The sequence below is a fragment of the Platalea leucorodia genome (genome assembly GCF_965183815.1).
Source record: "Platalea leucorodia genome assembly, chromosome: 11".
Lineage (NCBI taxonomy): Eukaryota > Metazoa > Chordata > Aves > Pelecaniformes > Threskiornithidae > Platalea > Platalea leucorodia.
In genome coordinates this window covers 4,265,318-4,288,151 of record NC_138833.1, presented here as the reverse complement: position 1 = coordinate 4,288,151, position 22,834 = coordinate 4,265,318, and the positions used below count along the sequence as shown (strand labels likewise).

Genomic DNA, 22,834 nt, shown 5'->3' with positions numbered 1-22,834 from the left:
AATGCAGCACAGCACTCGGTAATAACAGCACAGCTGCCAGCAGATAGCTTTTAGGTGGTCAGAGCACCGAAATGTGTTTGACCACTGGCTAAAAACCAAGGTAACACTGAAGCTCCCCAGCTACTCAAGTTGTTTCAAATAAAGCCATTTCCTGGTCTAAATTAAAACAGTTTTCATTTTGACATGAAAAATTTCTAAGTATGAAACACTCTGCTGGAAATGAAAACACCACAACTCCGTGCACTGCCTTCTCCAGACATTACAGGGATGTTTCTATAAGGTTACCTTATTTCATGCATCATTTGGAATGTTCTACCAACGTGTAGTAACATCATAATTGCTGTAATCTCTGTAGAGTCACTTCATGCATTATTTGACATTTACAGTTCATTTTCTGCACATTATCAATTTTATTAATATGACTATCCTCTACTAATTTCCTATTGATCATTCAAGCCTGCAATGTGTATTTTGTTATTTCTATGCAGTACTGCACAGGTTGGAAGAATTTTGCTTGAAAGCAATGCATTCCTGCTTCTAGTCTGCTTTCCACGCAAAACTGCATTTTTACCTCTCCTCCAGAGCTCGATTCCCGACGCACATGGCACACAAGGCTGCTTCTAGACAAGTTTACAGCTACATCAGTTTGACTGACTAAACCAGGCATTTGGAATATTTGCTAAACAGTAATACTGAGAAGGTTAAATCTCAGCAGGGCTCTCAGACAGGAACTGCATCTTGTTGTCTCAGGTTAATCATGTACCTAATTTGCTGATTATTGACTTGCTCCCACAAAGGATTTTACTTGGCTTGACATATCAGCACTGATCAGTGATGAACTGTCAAGTGTAGCTGTTCACTGCTTTACAGCTCATGTCCCTAACCTGCAGAAACAAGGATTTTAAATTTCAATTTTAAAATATCGTCTGCTGTCAACTTCAGACTATTTTCATTAATACAAAGCCATTCTGCTCCTTTCTGTTTGAACAAGGCTTCTTTTCACTAACTCAGGTCTGTAACAGCTTGCCTTTCTTTTTCTAAAATTATTTCTCTTGGTAGCAGCTTGGCTGAATTTTGATTGCTGGGCAAAAATGCCAAGCAATCTTCTGCTGTACCACCCTGTTGACAAGCACCAGGACCCTGCATGAATACGGGAAAGCAATTCTGCAGATTACACTGGTGGATTTCATTAACTCCAGCTATGGAAGAGGATTGGAATTGCTCCTCCAAAGACTGGAAAACAGGTTATCTGAGGAGGAATCCAGATCAGTAGGAAACACAGTTGATATCTCTCATTATTTAATTTAACGGAAAGGTCTCAAAATTTGTATCCTATCCACATAAGGTGGAGTGAAAGAAAGAAGTGAAACTTTCCCTGATCATAGCCTTCTCAGATGAGAACATCATAATGAAACCTAGAACAAATACATTTGATCACAGTGCAATAGAAATTAAAGTTCAGCTTGAATTAAAAAAGTAATTTGTACTACCAGTTACATCCAACTATATTTCTTGTAAAAGATACGGGCATATCTCCATCACGTCTTAGCCAGACAATTATAATTAACTTGCATTTATAGCAAACCTTGATGATTGCTTAGGAGCTTTCGTTGCTCTAAGCCATTTTCACTTCATGATTTATACTTTTGTTTGTTTTCCTCAACTAAATTGCTGTTTGTTTCATGGTGGAATCGTAGGGGAAGTGAGCACCAAAATTCTGAATTAAACGAGACATGCTCAGTGAGTTATACCGCTACCTCATTGCAACAGTTAAGTATCCATAGACATAATTTTGCCCTCAAGACAACATATTGAAGCAATACAGCCAAAATCAAAACATTCTCAAGAAAGGCTCCCACCCTGGAACATATTCTCTGTGGATATCTTCTGTGTTGCTTGGATGTCCGGCAATGGCTGAAAATGAGTCAACAGTCCTCTGCAATTTCCCCAATGTATCTAGTCCTTGTACAGAACTTCAGGATGCTGTATGCTAACCTCTAGCTATAGGGAAAACTGACCGCTGGCCCTCCCCTCCCTGGGTTGTGGACTGCTGATCCTTAATTGTTACCAGTCAGATATATCCACTCGATAACTCGCAGAACATTTTAAAATAGCATACTAGAGGAAGCTGATGGAGTTTGGATAGTCAAAGCTCCTTGTTCAGCAATTCTTAGAAGTACAGGTCATAAACCCATGTAAACCTCTTTTCTGCTTTCCTCCCAACTCTGTTTAAAGATTTTCATTCTCAATTCAGACTACAGGCAATAATAAACACCAAGGAACAAGAGGCAATGCAGAATAGTTTTATAAATTTGCCTCACATTGGGAAGCAGATCCAAAATTCAGTTAATGTAAGTGCAGTTTTCCCCAGAAAATTAATTGGTTCACTGTTTGTGCCGTGAGTTTGTGCAAGCACACGGACACAGTTCACTTTGGGTTGGTATCTCCTTGCAGGCAATACATAGCAATGCAATTATGTTAAAGCCTCTGGGCTTTTAGCTTAGATCATGCGTTTTAACCACTTATGTAATTGCAGTCTGCTTTGCCAAATGAAAAAAAAAAAAAAGTAGTAGCAGTGCTCTGCAAATCAGGGCAAGGCATCTAGAAATGTTAAACGGGGCTTTCCCAAAAGGAATGACGGAGTTCTACATTTGCTTTTTGGAAATCATACACTAAACAAAGCATTTTAAGTTTAGGTGATAATTTCTGAACGAAGAACCGATTTTTAGCAGCAAGGATATGCATGAAGGAAGGGGTCCTTTCCGAAAGCTGGTTGCTATTTCTGCTTCCCTTGCTCTCTAAAGAATGGAGGCTCTTTCCTTTTAGTACGTGTAACTGCAAACATATTATTTCTCATTACAGTTCTAATCTAAGTAAATAGGAATCTTTCGATTCCCATTAATGAGTTTTCAATATAATAAAAAAATTTCTCCCTTTAACAGAAAATATGGCTATATCGTCTCACAGCAAAGAAATTAAAACACCCGCTGCACAACCTAGAAGGAAAACACTTAAGTTTGGTCTCACTAACTTTAAAAACATTTTTACCTACAGCCCTTAGCTCTGCACTACAGGGTCACTGTAAAAATGCAGTGTTACTGAGTTTTCATCTCTGAGGCTGGTTAGAAATCAAGAACTGGGTTTCCCAGCTGCAAGACTTGCCCCATATCTGAGTCAGATATTATACCTAAATACCGTCCTTGAGGGAAAAGTAGTAAAATGAAAGCTCTCAAACTCATGGCCACTGCATTATGTTCTCTAATACGGCTGGGTACCCGTGATGCCAAAGTCTGTTGCATAACCCAGCAATGCCATTCCAACAGCCTGTGGAGATTAAAACTTGTATGAAGACAGAAAATTACGTTACCACATCTAGCTGTGCATGCATTCCAACTGTAGACAGTGCTTTGATACGGTGAGTTTGACCATCATCACTCATCATTTTTGACTGGTGTATAATTGGATAGGTTTATCCCAATTGGTGCCAAGATTTTGTCAGAGGTTTTTTTGTCCCAAAACCTTGCGTGCCAAACTGCAAGTTATTTTAAAAACCTGAATGGCAAGATCATCATCATTGATTACTTCTTTTACCTGTGTGCTGTTGAGGTATGTAATAACCTAGAAATCTTACTATCAGGGTGTTCAGTCAAATATCACAAATTAAGTAATTCCCAGGATACTGCACAGAATCCCTAAACTTGAGCTCCATAAGCTCCAACATAAATCTAACACAGATGCTCTAAGCTTTTGCATTTTGACATTTAAAGCCGACAAATACATTGATAAAGTACCTGGGCATGTGATGGTGGGAGTCCTCTTCTTATATAAACACCAAAAAGAGCATCCTTCCCTAAGGATATGTTGAACTTCAGAAACTGTGGCTGGCTGATATGGATCTGAGACCGCCAAAACACTCCAGGGGGCACCTCCTGGGTGACCCTGCGGCCAACTTCTGTTTCTCCGCTATCTATGCTGCTATTCCTAGTGACCCATGGTCCTATAAAATAAAAGCAAATACAAATCAAATGAGATAACTGCTTTTAATACAGGTATTTTTATTCATTCAAGATGAACATCTGTGGCAATGTCACTTTTTAAATCAAACCGTAACTTTCCTTTCTTATTCTGATGCAATTTGCTTGCTGTTCCAACCAGTACGTAAGAATTTGGCCCCTATATGTGAAGTAAGAAGGCTGTGAACCTTTTTCCGTGGAGCACCTGCAATCTTCTAATCCCTCCAACCCTTTAATTCTGCGATTGCTCTTTACTGATCAAATATAGTAACAGTAGAGAGTCAATTAAGCACATACGAATCTTCCTGTGCTCTTTTCAGCTGCATCTTGTACGCAACCAGGGTATAAAAAAAACCTATCAGAAAGGTGAACGGAAGGGGTGACTTCAATCTAAATGAACTGATTGCAAATTTTTATTACCATTGTTTTATATAGTAAAGTAGTCCAATAAACTCCAGGTCATAGACGAGAGGGTTGACAGAAGAAATGAAACGCACAGAAAAGGATTTAGAGGACAGTGGCTGTACTCTAACACGCACCTCCTCCCTCTTGAAACCAAGTTAGTACAACTCAATGTGCTGCCTTTTAAGCTCTCTCTGCCTGAAGCAGGGACTACCTACACGTCTTTCCCCCTCGTGCTGCGGTTAATTAAAATCCATCATTTGATGGTTCTTCAGCATGCATTATTGAAGACAAGACACAAGACCTTCCTGGTTGAGTGCTCTGGCTTCCAGCCCATGAAACAGTCAACCTTTAAAACACGGTGCAAATCCCTTCTGTTCTCGGCTGAACAGGACGCTTCCGAGGCTACGCGTATTTTAAACATGGAGCGCGATACGTGAGGAGGTAGCAGTGCCTTCAAGCTACAGTACACAGCAATGTTTGATTTGGTGTTCCATATTTCCAAACAACATGGTGATAAATTCATTTTAAAATTATTACAACAGACGCTCTAAAGACCAGAAAACCACAGAAAATATCTGTTAATGATACCTTTAAATTTCTGCTATTGTTAATATAACTATTAACACACACTGGACGGTAGCGATACCTCCGATACAACCTGACAGTGTTTGTTAAAAGCTCGATATTTACTTCATTTTTTTTTTTTCATGGTGTAATGCTATTTTCAATAACTGGCAAGTTACTTTTGAAATACATTCCAGCGCTGTACGAATGTAACGGGATGGCAAAGAACGACATATAATTCCAGCAGGTAAGTACATAACAGCTTTTCTGTCTTGACTATCTTTGAGAGCTGCAATAGCATGGTTTTAATTATAGATTCCAAATTATCTATGTTAGCAGCACTTACATTTGTACATAATGAAACAGATATTCGGTTAGCAGTGTTTTGAAATGGTAAAAGAATGCTCTGAATACCAACTGCTATACAGTTTTGGGCAACTTGTTTGCTTTTTCATTTTCTATGTTAATGGGTCTACAATAACATCACAGCACTAACAAAAAAAAGAAAGCAGAAGAAGCTGCAAAGACAGGCTGCAAAGAAAGGAAAAATTATATATTTTCCAATTATATATTTTTTTCAATTTGGTTAATTTCATGACTACAATAGAGATGCTCTAGTCCACAGAAGCCAGTGGGAATCTTTGACATAAAGAATTCTGAAGTCAGTAAATGTAATCTATTTCTGAAATCCGCGCATAAAATTGGTGGGAATCTGGAGCTTAGATCTGTTTGAAATCAGAAGCCTCCCCCCATGTTGGAATCTGCTTCTCATTTAGTTTCTTTTTAAGCAATACTTCATCTTTATACTTTTTAATACAGTATATAGGTAATATTTTTTACTTTTTACTACGGTTCTAGACTTCAGTGAAGCAGTGGTCATGTACATTCAGAGATATGGCTTGTATTAGCAGCACAAATCTAATATTCCAATTAGCTAAAAAATAAGCAGCTTATAGGCACTTACCTCATGTCATAAACAATATATATGTATACACACACATACATCTCAGGGCTATTAAGTACCGATACAGCTACTGACACACATAAATAGCCTATGCCACAGAGTAAGTTTTAGAAAAACGAATCCTTGTCAGCACACTTTAAGTGATGTGGTGTTAGAATGCCCTCGTGCATACATCTGGTTTACAAATTACCAAGTCACGTGTTTTTCACCTACATCAACTAGCAATTATACTGAATATTGCTTCAGCCATTGTACCTCACCTTTATCCAGTGCAGCAAGCTTACTGAGCATGCAAATGGCAAGGCCACCATGGTCTCTGTTGGAGATTAAGGTTTCATTGGCTGTTAAAGCAGCTCCAAAACACCACCATCGATGGCTTTTCCTAATTACATTGCTTCCTAGTCTGCTGAGTATATATTCCCCAGAATTATAGCTTTGCAAATACATGTAATTCTTATGGAGGCTCAAGTTTTAGTATTTCTGTTTAAATTTAGCCTTAGCCTCCTTTGGTTTTCCGAAATTCTATTTTCTGTTTCTGTCTGGGAAAGGGCATTTTTCAGGAGTCAAGAATCCTCAAATACATCAATTAAGCTAAAAAGAGAATATTCCAGTCATCAAGAGAACCAGAGTTACATTCACTCTACTTCAGCATGCACCTCACAGGAAAACAAATATATCAGATGTCAAACTTTCCCAACAAAAAGTTATTAGAAAGAGACCATTCCTTTATATTTCTCATGAAAATTTTGAGGTTATTAGCTTAAAAATTGGTGAAAACTGCAGACAAGACAATTGAATTTGTAATTATCGATCAGCCTAGAGACATAATTCAGGTTCCTAATCCTGAAATGATTCAGTTCAGTTTGGCATTATCTTTGGAAGCATCTCCCCATAGATGCTCTTTTTTTGCTCTACAACATAAGCGATCCTATTTCTAGCCGTCCAAACCGCTCCTCCCGAAACATTTCAGTGTCTCGGGAAAGTCTACCTGGGAAGAGAACCGTTACAGCGGTAGGGGTTCAACACAGCAGAGGATTTTATGAGCAGGTTAGATAAGCAACTATCACAAGTGATCAAGATATATTTAAATTACAACAAGGAATGGAAAGGATGGACGACCCCTTATTTTCAGCTCTGTATTTTTGTAGTATGGCATGCCTCTGCTCTACGTCCCGTCCATGCCACACCTGTGAGAAACAACTGCTGCCTCACCTCCGGCATGCTGAAAGGCATCCTTATTTTTGCTTTTAAGAATTTATTACATGAGATCCTGTTTTTATGGCTCCACATTACAACGCTGAAATAACACAAATTAGAAATGCTTGAAGTTGCACTAAAATGAAAGCTTTATATTTGCAAGTTTATCTAACAACTTAAAAAGTTTTAAGTCTAGCAAGCTATCAGAGCTCTAAAGATTGTGCATTTTTGAATCATACTCTCATAAATTCCTGCTGAGTTACTCTTGTCGGTATGAGACACGCAACTAGTGAGAGCGTCTTGGTTCTAGTCCTTGCTTCGACACAGCCAGCGCACCTTAGCTGGCCACGATCTTGACGTTCTCAGATGACTACTTGTGAAATAGAAATGTTAACAACGACCTATTCAAAATTCTCACCTTAAAGATGAGTAACGCAGAGCAGTCATGTAAAAATACTATAGGAGGTGTCTTACCATTGGCCTCTTCATGTTCCTTCCTCCCCAAGCTAAAATACAGAAATGAAATGCAAAGTAGATACGACCACTGAACCTCTTTTATTAGTCAATAGGCTTAAGTTTGTTTTTTTAAACCTGAAAAGCAGAACATCACCCTAGCTTTATATTTGCAATGGCTTTTTCTGCACTAACAGCTTCACTTATAAACTCTGCCTCTGGAGACTCTTAACGTAAACTTTTTTTTATAGCTCCCTTCAGTCTTCACCTCCTGATGTAGAGATGTATCTTGCCACCTGGCTCACTCCCTCCAGCTATTTTTAGAAGCTTTTCCATTTTGACGGACCACTGCAGATCACATTCAAAGAACATCAACTGCATTTAAGTGAAGTTACAGATGTGACAAACTGACAAATCTGGGAAGAAAGACTAACCCAAACAACTCATGCTACTGTGAACAAATAAATCCCAACATCATTATCTCTGCCGTGGGTGACTGTTTTGGAGTTAGTCTGTTTATCTCACAACGCCATGGATACTTGATTTTTTTTTTTCCCTGTGATTTGCTCTCTATAAGCATCTACAAAAGAGAGTTTTAAAAGCATACTTCTTCATCTTACCCAGGGGAGCCATTTCAATCACTCAGTCAAACATATATTTATCAACTAAATAACACTTATTCATTTAAACTGCTGTGTTATTTACCCAGTTGAATTACTATTTTGGCATATACATTTGAAAAGACTGTTTTAGCACTCAAGTATATTTGCCTTTGAAGCTATCAAACAGGCCACACATGACAACAGCAATGCAAACTCCCCCTGCTAACTTGTCAGCAGGCCTCATCTGTGAGCTGGAGGTCAGTCTGAAGGTGGCAGCTGATAGGACATGCCCAGTCAGCCTTTAATTTAACTGATGTCAAGCAGTGTCAGCTACGGAGGCAGAACTGTATCTACACTGAAACCAGATATACTCGAGTATTTATTATAGGCTCCTCTCCCAAACTGTAGTTAAAATTAAAAAAATAAAAATGAAATCTGGCTACCAGCAGTGTCACGCTACAGACATCACATTTAAATAGCAATTAACTCCAGCGCTTTGACTGTGTGCCTTTGTAACGGTGATGACTGTAAATTGCGTCTTGATAACACTCTTGAAAAATATCTAGCAGAATAGCCATTCCAACGGATCCATAATGAACTACCAAGATAATCTGGACAATTTCAAATTAAAGACAAGGAATAAATATCACCAGTGCTGGTTAAAGAGAATTCTCTTTCACTTCTCTTCCTGTACCCCTGCATCTCTTATAAATCACTGCTGCAGACATAGCTTTCCTTTTCTTTTTATCTATTTTTCTGTTGTTGTTTGTTATATAGCTAGGGATTTTCACAGATGACTCAGAATTCCAGAGAAATTTACGGTACAGCTGTGTAAAGGAAACCATTCCATATAAAAATACGCTCCACTGACTTTTTGTCAAGAAAGAATGTGTGGGAATTACTATGGTTTTCAATGATAGCTTGATTTTTTCCTCAGGTAAATTGCTACTTATATGACCAGACATTTCTTATTATTTCAGAAAAGCGAACAAAAAAAGTAGGAAATGCCTTTTCTACACAAATTTCTTCAGTGGAAAAAATATCAGTGCTATGCACTATTACCACACTGATCACTTCCTATATGAACTTCTGCTTCAAAATATCTGCTACTAATACCTCAGTGCCCTAGGACCCAAGTGAAAACAGATTCTTTTTGAAATGTGTACAATAGATTGACTGCTGATGCAAAACAAATTCCCACAGCTATAATAAAGTAAAAAGCCAGGAAATGAGAGTTTGTCTGGAGAAGCTGCTATGACACATCTTGAACTTCAGTTATGCTGAAGATGCCGGGGTACTAATGAGCTCTATTTTGTGAAGTGAGGAGGAAGGAAGCTGCTGAATTTGTATGAGCTTTCACAAGTCCAGTAAAACAGCTTCTGAAACAGAATCAAAACCTCAGGTTTGCTGGTCAGAATCCCATATTTCTACTCTGGCAAAAGGAAAGAAATTCTGCAGAGAGTGTTTGCTTAAGAGCGCTGCTCTGGCTTAGCTGCAGCCAAACAATCTGGCCCTGCAGGTAGAATTAGGAAACATGCCTTAATACCCTGATACACCTAAAAATTTAGGCACATCCTCACATTCATGTGGGCATAGCTTCATAAGATTCATTGTTTTCAGAATCAAAAGCAAGTTATAACAGAAATGAAATTAAGATCTGTTAGTTCACTGCATTTCACAAAGAACAAATATACACTAGCAGGAATTTCTACATCAACATAACAATCACCTCTGATGGTATATGATACACTTCATCACCTAACCTTAAACACAGCAACTCATACTATCACCATCAACACAGTCACGAAAATAAAACAACTCTTCTGTTCTGTTGAACTTAGTCAAATACTTTGCTTCTGCTGAGACAGCCCTAGAGCCTGGTGTATTTTCAGAAGACCACATCTGCAAGCCTTCATAGCGTCCATATTAATACTTCTGCTTGCTAACGTGTTAATTAAGATCTACATTACATTAGCCACATAACTACTTAATAAGATTAATCCACCTGGAAAATGATGGCATGTCTTGATTAAATTGAATGAAGGTAATGGAAGTGACATTTAAAATACATTGATTGTTATTACATTTTGATCATCTGTTTCAAAGCGTCTGAAAGGAAATAGTAGAAACCAAAAGATTCATGTTGTTTACAATGTTAATGAGATATGAGCGTTTCACCTTTTTATCTTTGGCAATACGACAAAGAGCTCCCTTCGGCTGTTCCCGAGCCCTTACGCTGCCTGATGAGCAGGATTAGGTTCCAGCAGGAGCACAGCTGCGGGCAGCACCCGTGCCTCAGGCAGTCCAGTCAGGGCCTTGTGCATCTGAAGCCCAACTCATCAATACGCAAGGACGGCAAATCTTCCCTTTTAATAATTTTGCTATTCCTTTAACGTCGCCTGTCTGCTGCATTGCTAATAAAATATCTTAACTACTAGAAAATAGTCGTTTCTGTGTGCAAACCAAAATGTGACTTGGAGCTGCAGCATCTGGCAGAGGTCTCAACACCATTTGGAGAGGGCTGAAGACAACCTATACGGCTTCACAATGACTACTGAGTTTAGCTTTCCATAGCTATTCAAGGCATATTTCTGCTAGATTAGTAGAAATACGTTTTCCCCCTCTCTCTTCTCAAGCAAGTAAAATGGTGTCAAGCTTAACAGCAAATTTAACTTTCTTCATTTCATGATTGCCATTATATTTACAATGCTGATTTTGATAACTGGAAGCAAGTATTTTTCATGACACTTCAATACTTTACCATTTAATTAACTGTAATTGTCTTTTCAAAATCCACACACCGTGGTAGACTTAGTGAAATATCTCATAAACTGAGCATGAACCTGGATCAAGCTGGTTGGTCCAAAGAGACCCTGGATTACGTGAGCATCAGAACACACATTCAAATCTGCCTTTTCCAATTAGCCAGTATATTTATGGTAACTGAAGTGATCTTTCAGGTTCACAATCCTTGCCCATAATTATGTTTGGTGTCTTTTAAAATGTAGGTTTCTAGGATCACAGACTACAATCTCTTACTGTGTTTTTCAGCTTTATAGAAACTTACTATAGCAAATAATCACAATAAAAAATACTAAGTCAATTTTGAATTAGTAGAAAATCTGCTAAATTTGCGAGCACACCAAAGACAGACAAAGACAAATGGGCTTCACTCTCAGAAAGCTTTTTTCCATGTCATTACTATCTATCTTATCCCTGTAGCAATTCCACAATTCCATGGCAGTGCCAACTTTTTCTTTTTTATGTACTATGAAGGGATACCACCTTATCATTTGTATTAAAAAGGGAATTGTTCTTTACTTTTGTCTCTTAATCTAAATCCCTAGTTAAGTACAACTTCCAGAACCTAAAGGCAAAAACAAAAAAAAAAAAAAAAAAAAAGCAAGCAGCTCCCTTGTGCTTTGTTTCCAGTCAGAGCGTGGTGGACCTCACTTGCACTTTTACAGCAGCACTGAGGATTTTCCTACCCATTGCACTTGCCTACTCCTTTCAGGCATCCCGAGTATCAGCGAGATGTAGCGTGTAATTACAAAAAACCTGCAACTGTGTTATCTTAATAGTGAATTTTGTTTTCATTCAGATAGGAAAATGCAGTAATAAAGTAATTTACATTCCTCTTAAATTGCAGTTTTATTATTTCATACCAGAATTTAGTCTTTTAATAAGGAGCAAGCAGATCAAATTGAAATATCTGCTTTTTTTTTCCCCCTTCCGAATTGCTCTACTTTAAAATGCCTTGCTTGCTGAGTAGGCACAGCTTGTGTTTAAGTGGCCGTTCTCAGCCTAGGGGTTAAAGGTTTCTTTGGGAGACCCATGTTTTGAAAAGAATGGCTTCATCCTGAGTTGTGTCAATTATAGAAAGGTCACTCTCCACAGCCAGAGCCCTGAGCCCTGAAATGGTTGTTGTGTTAAAAGCTGTCAGAGGCTTTCCTAAAAACTGCTGGGATAGCAATATTAACTTGGACATAATAAAAGGAAAGGTGAGGTAGAAAAACTTTTCACCCTTCCCTGCTATGAGAATGTGTCTTTTAGATATTCCTTGTGTTCATCCAAACCTGTCATTCATACTATTCCACTGTGGAAGATTACTTGCCTAAATATTGTTCTCCCCCCTTCACCCAGATTAACAACATGTCAGCAACCTTCTACAAAATGTCAGAAGAACAAGTAAACTTTTCCAGCATGCTCTGAGGAAAGCTAACTGCAGCAATTTAAGACATAACTAGCAGCTCTGTCTCCTTGTCTCCTCTACAGGAGGTTACCACTCCCCAACCAGCCGGCATCTCAGCCTCTTCAACTGGGCAAAGCTCATTAGAGTGGGGCTGGGATAAACTGCCAGAATTTGCACTGGAGTGCCCCAGGCAGATGAGCACATTCCAATTCAACAATCCTGCTGCCCTATATTTGCACAGAGATGGCAACAAAAAGCTGCAGGGGAGGGAATTTGGAAACGTGTTAAACACCGCAGTTGTCTGCTAAGTGACCATAATTGCAGACTGGAGCTCTTCAGGTTCCTGCCTAAAACCATAGGGTCCCTCACCTGTGCACAATCTGGAAGAAGTTCAGCAGAAATATAAACATTCTGCCTTGTACTTAGGGGTGTGCTGCTGGTCCAGCTTGACCTACAGTCAGAGAAGAAAGCCAAGCCAATAAACCACTGTCTGAAAATATACAGTTTTTTGCCACCGCTAGGATGTAGGATTTCATGAAAAGGAGGAAGGCAAAATTAGTCCCTCCATGGAAAACGTGAAGAAGCTGAGGTGCAGCAGCACTGTGTGTCGAAAACAGAAGCAAACCCATGAAATGATCGGACACACCAAAGAACAACTCGGCTTCCCTTCCCAGCTCTATTTTAACTGAGTTTTTTCCAATACATCCAATGCAAGTATCCTGTGCTAGCATTTGTTTCTAACGCTTCCTTCGGCAAACAGCAAGTTTAACAGGAGCCACAGGTCCTGAGAGCAAGCCGATGCTCAGCTCTGAACAGAACTCCTCTGTTGACCTACAGCAACTGCTCTTACCTCTCTTCTGCTTCAGCCACCCCACCTCCACAGTACCCTGAGGCCTGCGAGGTGCTCTGACTAATCGAAACATTCTGTTCCCTCTTCTTATCATAGTTTTTGTAATAACCAGGGAAAGCCTTACTGCGACGTAGCAGAGAAAACACCTGAACCTCACCAGTAAAACACATTCAATTTAAATGATTAAAATCCTTTTCATGACAAGTAATTTCTCTGTATTTTTGACATACATTTTCTCAGTTTAAGGAAGTATTTCTGCTTCTAGATTTTCCCTCATTCTTCTCAGTGCCCTGCCTCTGTCATCCTCCACTGGAGCACAGTTTTCCTTTAGGAGAAGCAGCAGCCATTTGTTGCCTACATTGCTCATACTAATATCACAGGACAGATTATTTACTATGGGTCGAATTCTGCTCTCCTCGATGTTCTCTATTAGAATTACATCTGAGAAAGAAGAAAAAACAAGGATTTGGTCCCAGCTGAAAGCCAAAGTTCTTGACTTCTCCCAGGCAGTACAAGGTACTTCTCCTACTAAGTCAAGCTTTTTTTTTGAGATCTCAGAGGTGTACCTGGAAACAGGACATATAGCCAGTAAAACGTGTATTTCTTGCCTGAGGGAGCACGTCTTCCTTTGCAGACGAGGGTCTAGGTGAGGGCCAGAGCAACAACAGCCCCGCCTGGGCAGAGAGCCAGCGGGCCACCCCCGGCAGCGGAACGCAGAGAACACCGACACGGCTACCGACAACCTGGCACAGCGGAACGCAGGGGACACCGGCACGGCTACCGACAGCCTCGAACAGCAGAACGCAGGGGACACCGGCACGGCTATGAACAGCCTGGCACAGCGGAACGCAGATGACAGCGGCACGGCTATGAACAGCCTGGAACAACGGCACGCAGTGAACACCGGCATGGCTACCAACAGCCTGGAACAACGGCACGCAGCGAACACCGGTATGGCTACCGACAGCCTGGAACAGCGGAACCCAGGGGACACCGGCTCGGCTATGAACAGCCTGGCACAGCGGAACCCAGGGGACACCGGCACGGCTATGAACAGCCTGGAACAACGGCACGCAGTGAACACCGGCATGGCTACCGACAGCCTGGCACAGCGGAACCCAGGGGACACCGGCACGGCTATGAACAGCCTGGCACAGCGGAACCCAGGGGACACCGGCACGGCTATGAACAGCCTGGCACAGCGGAACCCAGGGGACACCGGCACGGCTATGAACAGCCTGGCACAGCGGAACCCAGGGGACACCGGCTCGGCTATGAACAGCCTGGCACAGCGGAACCCAGGGGACACCGGTTCGGCTATGAACAGCCTGGCACAGCGGAACCCAGGGGACACCGGCACGGCTATGAACAGCCTGGCACAGCGGAACCCAGGGGACACCGGTTCGGCTATGAACAGCCTGGCACAGCGGAACCCAGGGGACACCGGCACGGCTATGAACAGCCTGGCACAGCGGAACCCAGGGGACACCGGTTCGGCTATGAACAGCCTGGCACAGCGGAACCCAGGGGACACCGGCACGGCTATGAACAGCCTGGCACAGCGGAACCCAGGGGACACCGGTTCGGCTACCGACCGCCTGGAACCGCGCCCCGGGGCGCGCGCAGAGCCGTTACCCCGCCGGCAGCCGAGCGCGGGCGCCGCAGCCTCACCTCGGCCTCCAGATGGCAGCGTCGCCGCGTCCTCCGCGCCCGGCAGCCCGGGCCGCAGCCCGTTGTTGAAGGTGTGTCCGTCCGCCGGCTGCAGCTGCCAGTTGAGCCCCAGGAGGTGCATGGCTGCGGGGAGAGAAAGGCGGGGGTGAGTTCGCCGCGCACGGGGGAGACCGCAGCTGAGCTCGCTTAGCCCTCGTTTGGAAAACGCGGTAAGGCAGCTCGCCTCACGGGAATGTTAATATGCTGAAAAAAGGCGACCAAAAAAATCCAGAAGAAAGCCCTGAGGACTCACATAAATCTCTTATTTTTGTTCAGCTATCAGATCGTCTCGGTTACTGGAACGCGAAGGGAAGCGCGCTTACAATGCCGTGTATCGGCACAGAGAGGCGGGCACTGTGTTCGGGCTCGGGCCCCTTCCCGACTCACAGGTAGCCCCCAGTCCAAATGAGATGTGGTAATTTATACGTTGATTGTAAAATTAGCTTTAGCCCTATGTATACTAATGACATTGCAATGCAATTATTTTGTGTTTATTACAATTTAGTTAAACCAACAGATTTGACCGCCTGTGTCTTCATTTTGTAGATTAAGCCTTCCCTGACAAACCCAGGTCTTGGCCAGCCCTTGGACCTCACAATTTTTTGTAGCCCAGCGCACGACGCTCGCCCGCCTGGGCCACCCAGCGACGAGGGCGGGCTAGCAGAGCTTTCTGGCGGCAGCAGAGCGCGGTGGCCGTCCCCAGCCGGCGGCGGGCCCACCGGCGGCCTGAGGCGCGGCACCACCTCCGCCAGGGCGGGAGCCGCAGGCCCTGTGCCAGGGGCCGACTGCGTCCCGCGCAAGCCCACAGGTCTGAACCACCCTCCTAGCAGATTTATGTGCCTCTTCCCCTCGTGTAAGCAGAAGCTACCTGAATACATCTCCATACTCTCATCATATTATCCCTATGGCATCCTCCCAATGTAGAGGAGTGGCGAGGGACAGAAAAGCCCACAAAGCTGTTTTTGTTCGCTTTCTCTGTGCCCACCATCAGCACTCGCCCCGTTTACACAGGATGTATGTAAACCTACGTACCACGGAGAACAGCATCTTCATAGCATTATATACTAAATGGTGTCTGAAGGGATTCACTGTCAGTTTAGGAGCAGAAAATATATAGGATTATGAGCACCCTTATAATTGTGCACGCCTGCAGTGTCAGATCCGCATAAGATCAGCAGGTATTTTGCGTCCAATTACAAGCAATTGTGGCAGAGCTGGTGTGGTCACAAATGGACCATCACTGGCCACGCAGCTAAGAGTTCAGAGATTAAACATTAGGGATAGGTAAGGCAAAAGACTTCTCACAGGAACTGCAATTTACAGTGCTTCAGACGTCACTCAGATAATCTCTGAATAATACAGGGAATCCATTTAGATGACCGATTCATATACCTATTCCTAAACCCCAAGAAAACAAAACAAAGCACCCCCCACCCCCGGAATCCATCTATCCGAACTCCTGGAAATCCCTCAGCACACAATCTATGCAGAGTTTAACCTCCATATTTTTGACAAAAGCAGCTGAGAAGCAAGACAGCTTTCATAGCATCACCTTCCCCTAGACATACCTACGGACCAAGCAGATGTCTAAGAATAGTAACAAAAATCAGGAGACATTTTGTGTGAAGAGGGCAGTTGCCAGATTTTGCATTCATGCTGAATTTGCAAAATTTTTTCCTATTAGGAAAAAAAAAATTGAAAATACATTAAAGCATCAGGTATTTTAAAAAATACCAAGTATAAACCTGAAAAGGATGTTTTGCTGAGAAACTACTCAAGATTCATTTATAGGGAATGTTTAAGAATTCCTGGAAAACATACAAAAATTTTACATGGGATCAAATGTTTTATTCAGTTTCAACTTTTTTTGTTTTGCCAACACAAACATTTTAAAAGCCTTTTCAGTCTAATCTCGAGCAACTGATTTTCTTTTCAGTACGGCAGTGAAACTGAAAAATTATTCATAAAGCTCAAACAACGAACGAGGCGCCAGCTCATACAGACTCTCCCCATCGAGCGAGAGACATCATCTGTGCCGTAGACGTGAGAGGGCCGGGGGACGCCAGGTAGCGGAGCAGCTTGTGGCGTGTTTGTGCTGTCAGCAATTCCCACGCGCTGCGCACACACCGGGGCTCCAAAGACAGAGTTCAGCTGGCCCACCCCAAAGAGTGCATAAAGATTAAGTGAATTTCAGAGCCCCGAAATGAAAACAAGTCATAGAGGAGAATTAGACTTTTGTGTTTTATACTCTCAGGGTGTCTATTCAAAGTTGCAATTTTTTCTATTTTATTGCAAGTGTAACCATAAATGTAGGTCATTTGCAGAGATGAAAGTCTGCTGCTTCAAGCGTGCACCATTCCTTACAACAAAGAGATACGGAAATCATAACTAATAGTCTGTCCAAGAGAATTATAGTTGGTAACTTATAATTACCAGGTAAATTCAGACAAGGAATTATAAAAGATCTTATTAACATGGTATTAAGAAAAACTTTGATCCATCTGCTTCCAAGTACGCCATGATTTCGTTAATAACTCCATTGCTCTGTGTTTTAATCATAGACGCACATTAGGTAGGAGCAATTAGAGCTCCTTCCTAACGGGCAGGCATTTGCACGTCTGCTATAGTCCCTTATAGAGACAGAGAAAAGACGACAATCTCCTGCACAGCTCCCGTATCCATTGCATGATCTACAAACTTCCACTAAGACAACTGAGACACCAGAACGTTCACCTTCTACCAAGAATACCTCGAGAAAAGTATGTCACGGGGGCCTGAGGGGAAAGCTCCGTGTTTGCACTGCATACAGCAAACCTGACTGGCAGCCGAGCAGGGAGAAGAAGGAGCTACCTATTCTCTCCAGCTTCAGAACGCGATGAGATGGCAAATTTATATGATTAACCTTTTGTTCTGTTAATCAAACAAAAATGCCTCCGGCAAAGGAATAAGTAGAAGTCCGTTTAATTAGAAATACGGGGATCCACTCAGAAGTTGAGTGCATGTGTATCAGAAGAGAAATTTGGGCTAGTGAATTTGTGTCTGTTTCCCATTTTTTCTATTATGGGGTTTTGTTTTTGTTTTTTGAAACTACAACTAAATAAGCTGTGATGCTGTGGCTTTGCCTTCTTCCCCAATGACACGATTTCATCAGATACTACAGTACTGGCCACATTTTCTCCAAAGGATATTCACCAGACAGCTGAGTTGGGATACTCAGCTAGATCCAAAGCTGATCATCAAGATAAGCCCCGATTTTCCAAAACAGCCCACTTACTTGAACGCATTTCCGGAGTTCGGTTTATAGGCTAACCTTCAAGGACAAACATATCCCTGAAGATTTTAAACAGAAAAAAAGTGCCATTTTATCTGTTATATGTATGGTATATTCACAAATTATATTTTACAGAGCACTTAACGTATGTTTTGTAGATATTAGTTGGGTTTGTTTGCCTTTTTTCCACCTCAACATTTAAGCATATTTTCTAAGTTCTTGTCTCTAATACCTGATTTTTAAACATTGAGCTTGTCAGAATTTATCTAGTTCATTTAACACTAACATCTAGTAACTCAGGATAGTGAAGTGTGTGTTTATATTCTCTAAAAAATGAGAATATAAACCCAATAAATTCTGAAGTAAAACCTTTGCGGTTTAGGTAAAAAATAATAATCAACCTCTCACTCCCACCCCAGCAACACACACACACACACGGAGCGAAAGCGCCTCAAACTGGAAGCTAAACCTGCATGCCCATCACGAACAAAAGCCGAGATCTAGTTCATCACTCCAGGTGGTAGAGCTGTCACAGATCAATCTAAGACTTACATAAGACAGAGGTTGCTAGAGTGAATCACAGATTATTTTAAGAAATCCCCAAAGGTATACAAATCCACAGAAAAATGACAAAACTTACATGCAAAACTTTCTCGAATGTTCTCTAAGACTCAGTAGTGTCCCCACGTTCCTCTTTCGTTCAGTCCCCTCTCGTTCTGGCCATAAGCCCAATGCTCACTCCGTTCAGAGTTTCGTCTAAGGGACAACGGTTTCCAAGCTCAGGAAGCTGTTTCCCCTTTGTGCGCTCCTGTCACTCTTGACCACATATTTTTAAAATGAGAGACCTCTGGTGTCTTCACGTGCTGGAGATCTCCCTGTAGTACAACTCAGTGCCTGCCAATAGGCAGGGCAGAATCGGGTTTTGCACTTAGCCCTTTACTCTATGGTCTTCCTTCTTAAAAGGAAGCAGATTAACATCCACCATTTTCCCCATTCCTACCGCATCTTCCCAGTTGAGCTCTGGGAGATATGCACCGCTTGCTTGTTAGAAAATGCAGTGTTCCCTAAGTGACTCAACAAGATGGGAAGATTATAAAAGTGAACGGAATTCAGAATGTTTCCATATATTAATTTTCCAAGTTGTCATGCTTACTAAACCCTAAATTATTGTCATCCAAAATGAACCCAGCAAACTAAGATCTCACTTTGTCAGGATGTATCTAGTCATACTGTGTTTAACTGTAGCAGGCCAGCCTCTTTTCATGTGAAAAAGAAATCGGTCCGTTATATCATGAACAACGTTAGCAAAAGAACACTAAAAGCACGTGATACATGTGGGCTCTTGTATTACAGGGGAGTGGAAACACTAGAAGTTTCCTTTCCATCCACTCACGAGGTGAGCAACGATGTAAGTCTTGTTACTCCAGTATACTTAGTCTTCAGCAACATCAGTGTGATTTCCCAATCAGGCCTAATGAATCACAGACATGATGAAACACAAGGTACCTAATAAATCTTAGCGGCATGTAATTTTATAGCATATATATTCAAAGAACTATCTGCACATCTGTTTTTTATTTCACATGGTCTGTCTATCGTTTTAATGCACCACAATATTTGTATGAAGCAAAAGAAGTTTAGTGTTTTACACTTCTGGGTGCGTATATATGGGTAACCTGGATAACTTGAAAAGAATAAATGTATCGCAAAAAATTAAAAAAAACAATTAAACATTGTATGCTTCCTTTGTATTAATCAGATGAGACTCGTGGTTCTTTACTAGTTACTACTTCTTGATCATGCAACAGAACTCCAGGAATACCAGAAATTGATCTTACTGATCTCAACTAGTATTCATAAAATAACAGTTACTTAAAAGAATAGAAACATAGTAGTTTAATGTTCTACTGCTATTCCTCTGGAGAAATAGGTTCAAGTTCAACCCAAGTCACAAGTGAAACGAGTGTGTTAGGCCTATTCCCTAGTGACTACTTGTCCCCACTACAAAATGAATGCACAATTCATCACAGCTGACAGCCTCTCCTCAAGAGATGCCCGAGACGGGAACAGCAGGGCTCTGAAGGTCAGAAACGAGCGATGGAGGAACTGCATGGGAAAAGCCTGCATGGTGGCTGAAAACGCGGCACTGGATCCTAACCAGTGCTTTTAGGTCTCTATCTGACGAGCACGGATTATTGGGCAGCTATAACAAGAAAAGCAGGAAGCCTTCCCTAGCTCCTCTCACACCTGCAGAAGGTACAAGACAGTTCACAAATACACACACCATCAGAATTTGCTGAACCAAGTCTCAGTTGAGATCCGTATTTTGCTAACATGTCTTAGGATTAAAGGAAACGGAATGCAGCGGACAGCTAGGCTTTGTCAGATGGGCAATTCTGCAAGCGTTATTCATGTACCAGCTATCTCATCATGGTGGGCATCAGTAAAAGTCCTCTCCCACAAAATCTGGACTTGGCAACAAATATGCCTGACAAGGTCAGAATGCAGTAAGTCGTAGGTGTTTGTTACAGAGGCTGACGCCATCCGTTGCTCGGTGGTTTTGTTGGCCAGCCTTCCGCCGCGTTTGCAGCGGGAGGAACACAAGCACTGTCAGTATGCAGCCAGAATGGACTATATGGCTCCTTGGAGGAAGTGATGGCTGAGGCAGTTGTCTCAAAGAAAGCTGCTGAATCCAAGGACCTGGACTCACAATTATACTAACGCCCTTTCCTATTCTGTTACCGGCAGAGAGGGACAGTGCCTCAAGGAAGTTCTAATCTGCGATTCCTCCACTTAACATATATTAAAGCGCTTAGAAAATCATTACCAAAGAATATGAGTCTTTGCTACTTAAAAGAAGCAGTCTTAAAATAAACAACGTGAACAAGTGTCACCTTTCCTTGCTAGAGAAACAATGTCGTCTCTCCTAAAATTCAGGACTAACTGCCAGAACTTGCTATCCTTTCGTGAACACCTAGTGTGACTGTGACAAGGATGCCAGCGTCCTCCTGAGGGTATCCAAGAGATCTCAGAAAAATTCATCACATTCCCAGGCCTTTTTCTAAAAGCAAAACAAAAGCCATATGGCTTGCTGGGTGGACATCTGCCATTTTTGAGATATTATCTACAGGAAAGTTTAAAGTAGTATTTTACAAAAATCCAAAGCTAGCATATATGATACGGTAGAATTCCAAATGGAAAACAGACCATGCAGGGTGGTGACAGAGTCTGGGGCTGATTCTGCCTTATTCAAGAAGAGGGCTGACTGAGAACGGCGTCAGGACACAACGCAACCGAGCGACTGGGCTGTAAAATGGCAGACGAAATTCTAAACCCAGTTAAGATAAAAATAACATGCGCTGGAGAGGAGTAATCTTAACTCCACGTATAAAATAATGAGCTCTGAGCTGACTTATCAAACTGAAGGGAAATTTTGGGCTGGATGATGAAGTTCCCTGAAAATTTCAAGTCAAACATTGAATCATTATGAGAAGAGCGAACAAAGCCAGCAATATTGTTATGCCACCTCCCCTCATCTCGGAAAGGACTTAGAAGAACCAGAGTTTGGAAGATCAGTAGGGAAAAGCACATATATGATTTGCCCGTTCTTACAAGACAACCAGTTTCGGATGCTGGAGATAAGTTAATGGATTATTTGACTTTTATCTGACCCAACACAGCTGCTCCTACACGTATACGACACTCCTTGGTGCAGTCCCAATGTTTCTTGAAGTGTTTGACGTGTTTTTATGCCCTAGGCTGTACCACAGCATGTCCCTACCTATCCACCAGCCCAGACGATTTAAGGAATGTTTAGATCAACGCATCACAGGCAAACCCTTGAATTTTTATGCCACAAAGCATTTCTTAGAAGCAGTATGATTTTTAGGCACCCTAGGGCATACGCTTCAGTACATCGAAACAGGCTGAGAATGTTGTATATAAAATGGCAGCTGCTGACATGCCACAAAGTTTGTGCAGGTTTCTCAACTCGTGTAGTTATTCACCAGCACAACAGTAAATACTCTAGATAATTAATAGCAAAGCTGAGTCAGTTATGATTATGAGCGATGTATCTTCAAAATATCTCATTGGAGATCTCAGGGACACGGGAGATAAGAATTTAACGTTTACACTTGATGCCAGAGATTAAAGATCAGGTAAAAAAAAAACCATTCCGTGGACTACCAGTACTTAGTGAATTTATGAACTTGTTTTGGAATATTAATGACTAAGATCCTACAGACCTCATGCAAAACATTTGGATGTTCTCCTGATCGTATTGCCTCCTCTACTTGTGAGCGTTCAATAGTTTGCAGGAAAGGTTAAAGCAGTATTTCAAAAATAGATCACAAATTTAATATTACTGTTGGAGAATGCACGCAAAAAGTACAGCTTATTGACTGTGCCCATCGAAGCTCAGCAATGAATAGATGGCTTACTTTCAAGGTCATTCATTCTCAGTAAATCATCTTAATCATCAGTAGGTTATCCCGTATGCACTATGTTTCCTTAACAAATTTAAATTAAAAGTTCATTTGGGAACTCCATTTAAAGCATGACGAAAGTACACAACTTTAAGAATTAACAGATCTGTTTAATTTCTGTTTAAT

At 41.6% G+C, this 22,834-nt stretch overlaps 1 protein-coding gene across 6 annotated transcripts in view; it reads right to left on the bottom strand.

The window, feature by feature from the left end:
* The window catches only part of TENM2 (teneurin transmembrane protein 2), a gene marked incomplete at its 5' end in the record, with an annotated part of 535,531 nt that overhangs the window by 116,107 nt on the left and 396,590 nt on the right, over positions 1 to 22,834 (bottom strand). For all 6 annotated transcript variants that reach the window (XM_082323887.1, XM_082323888.1, XM_082323889.1 and 3 more), the window contains 2 exons: positions 3,792 to 3,997; positions 14,912 to 15,034. In XM_082323887.1, coding sequence (XP_082180013.1) covers positions 3,792 to 3,997; positions 14,912 to 15,034 — 329 coding nt within the window. The remainder of the gene's footprint in view (positions 1 to 3,791; positions 3,998 to 14,911; positions 15,035 to 22,834) is intronic.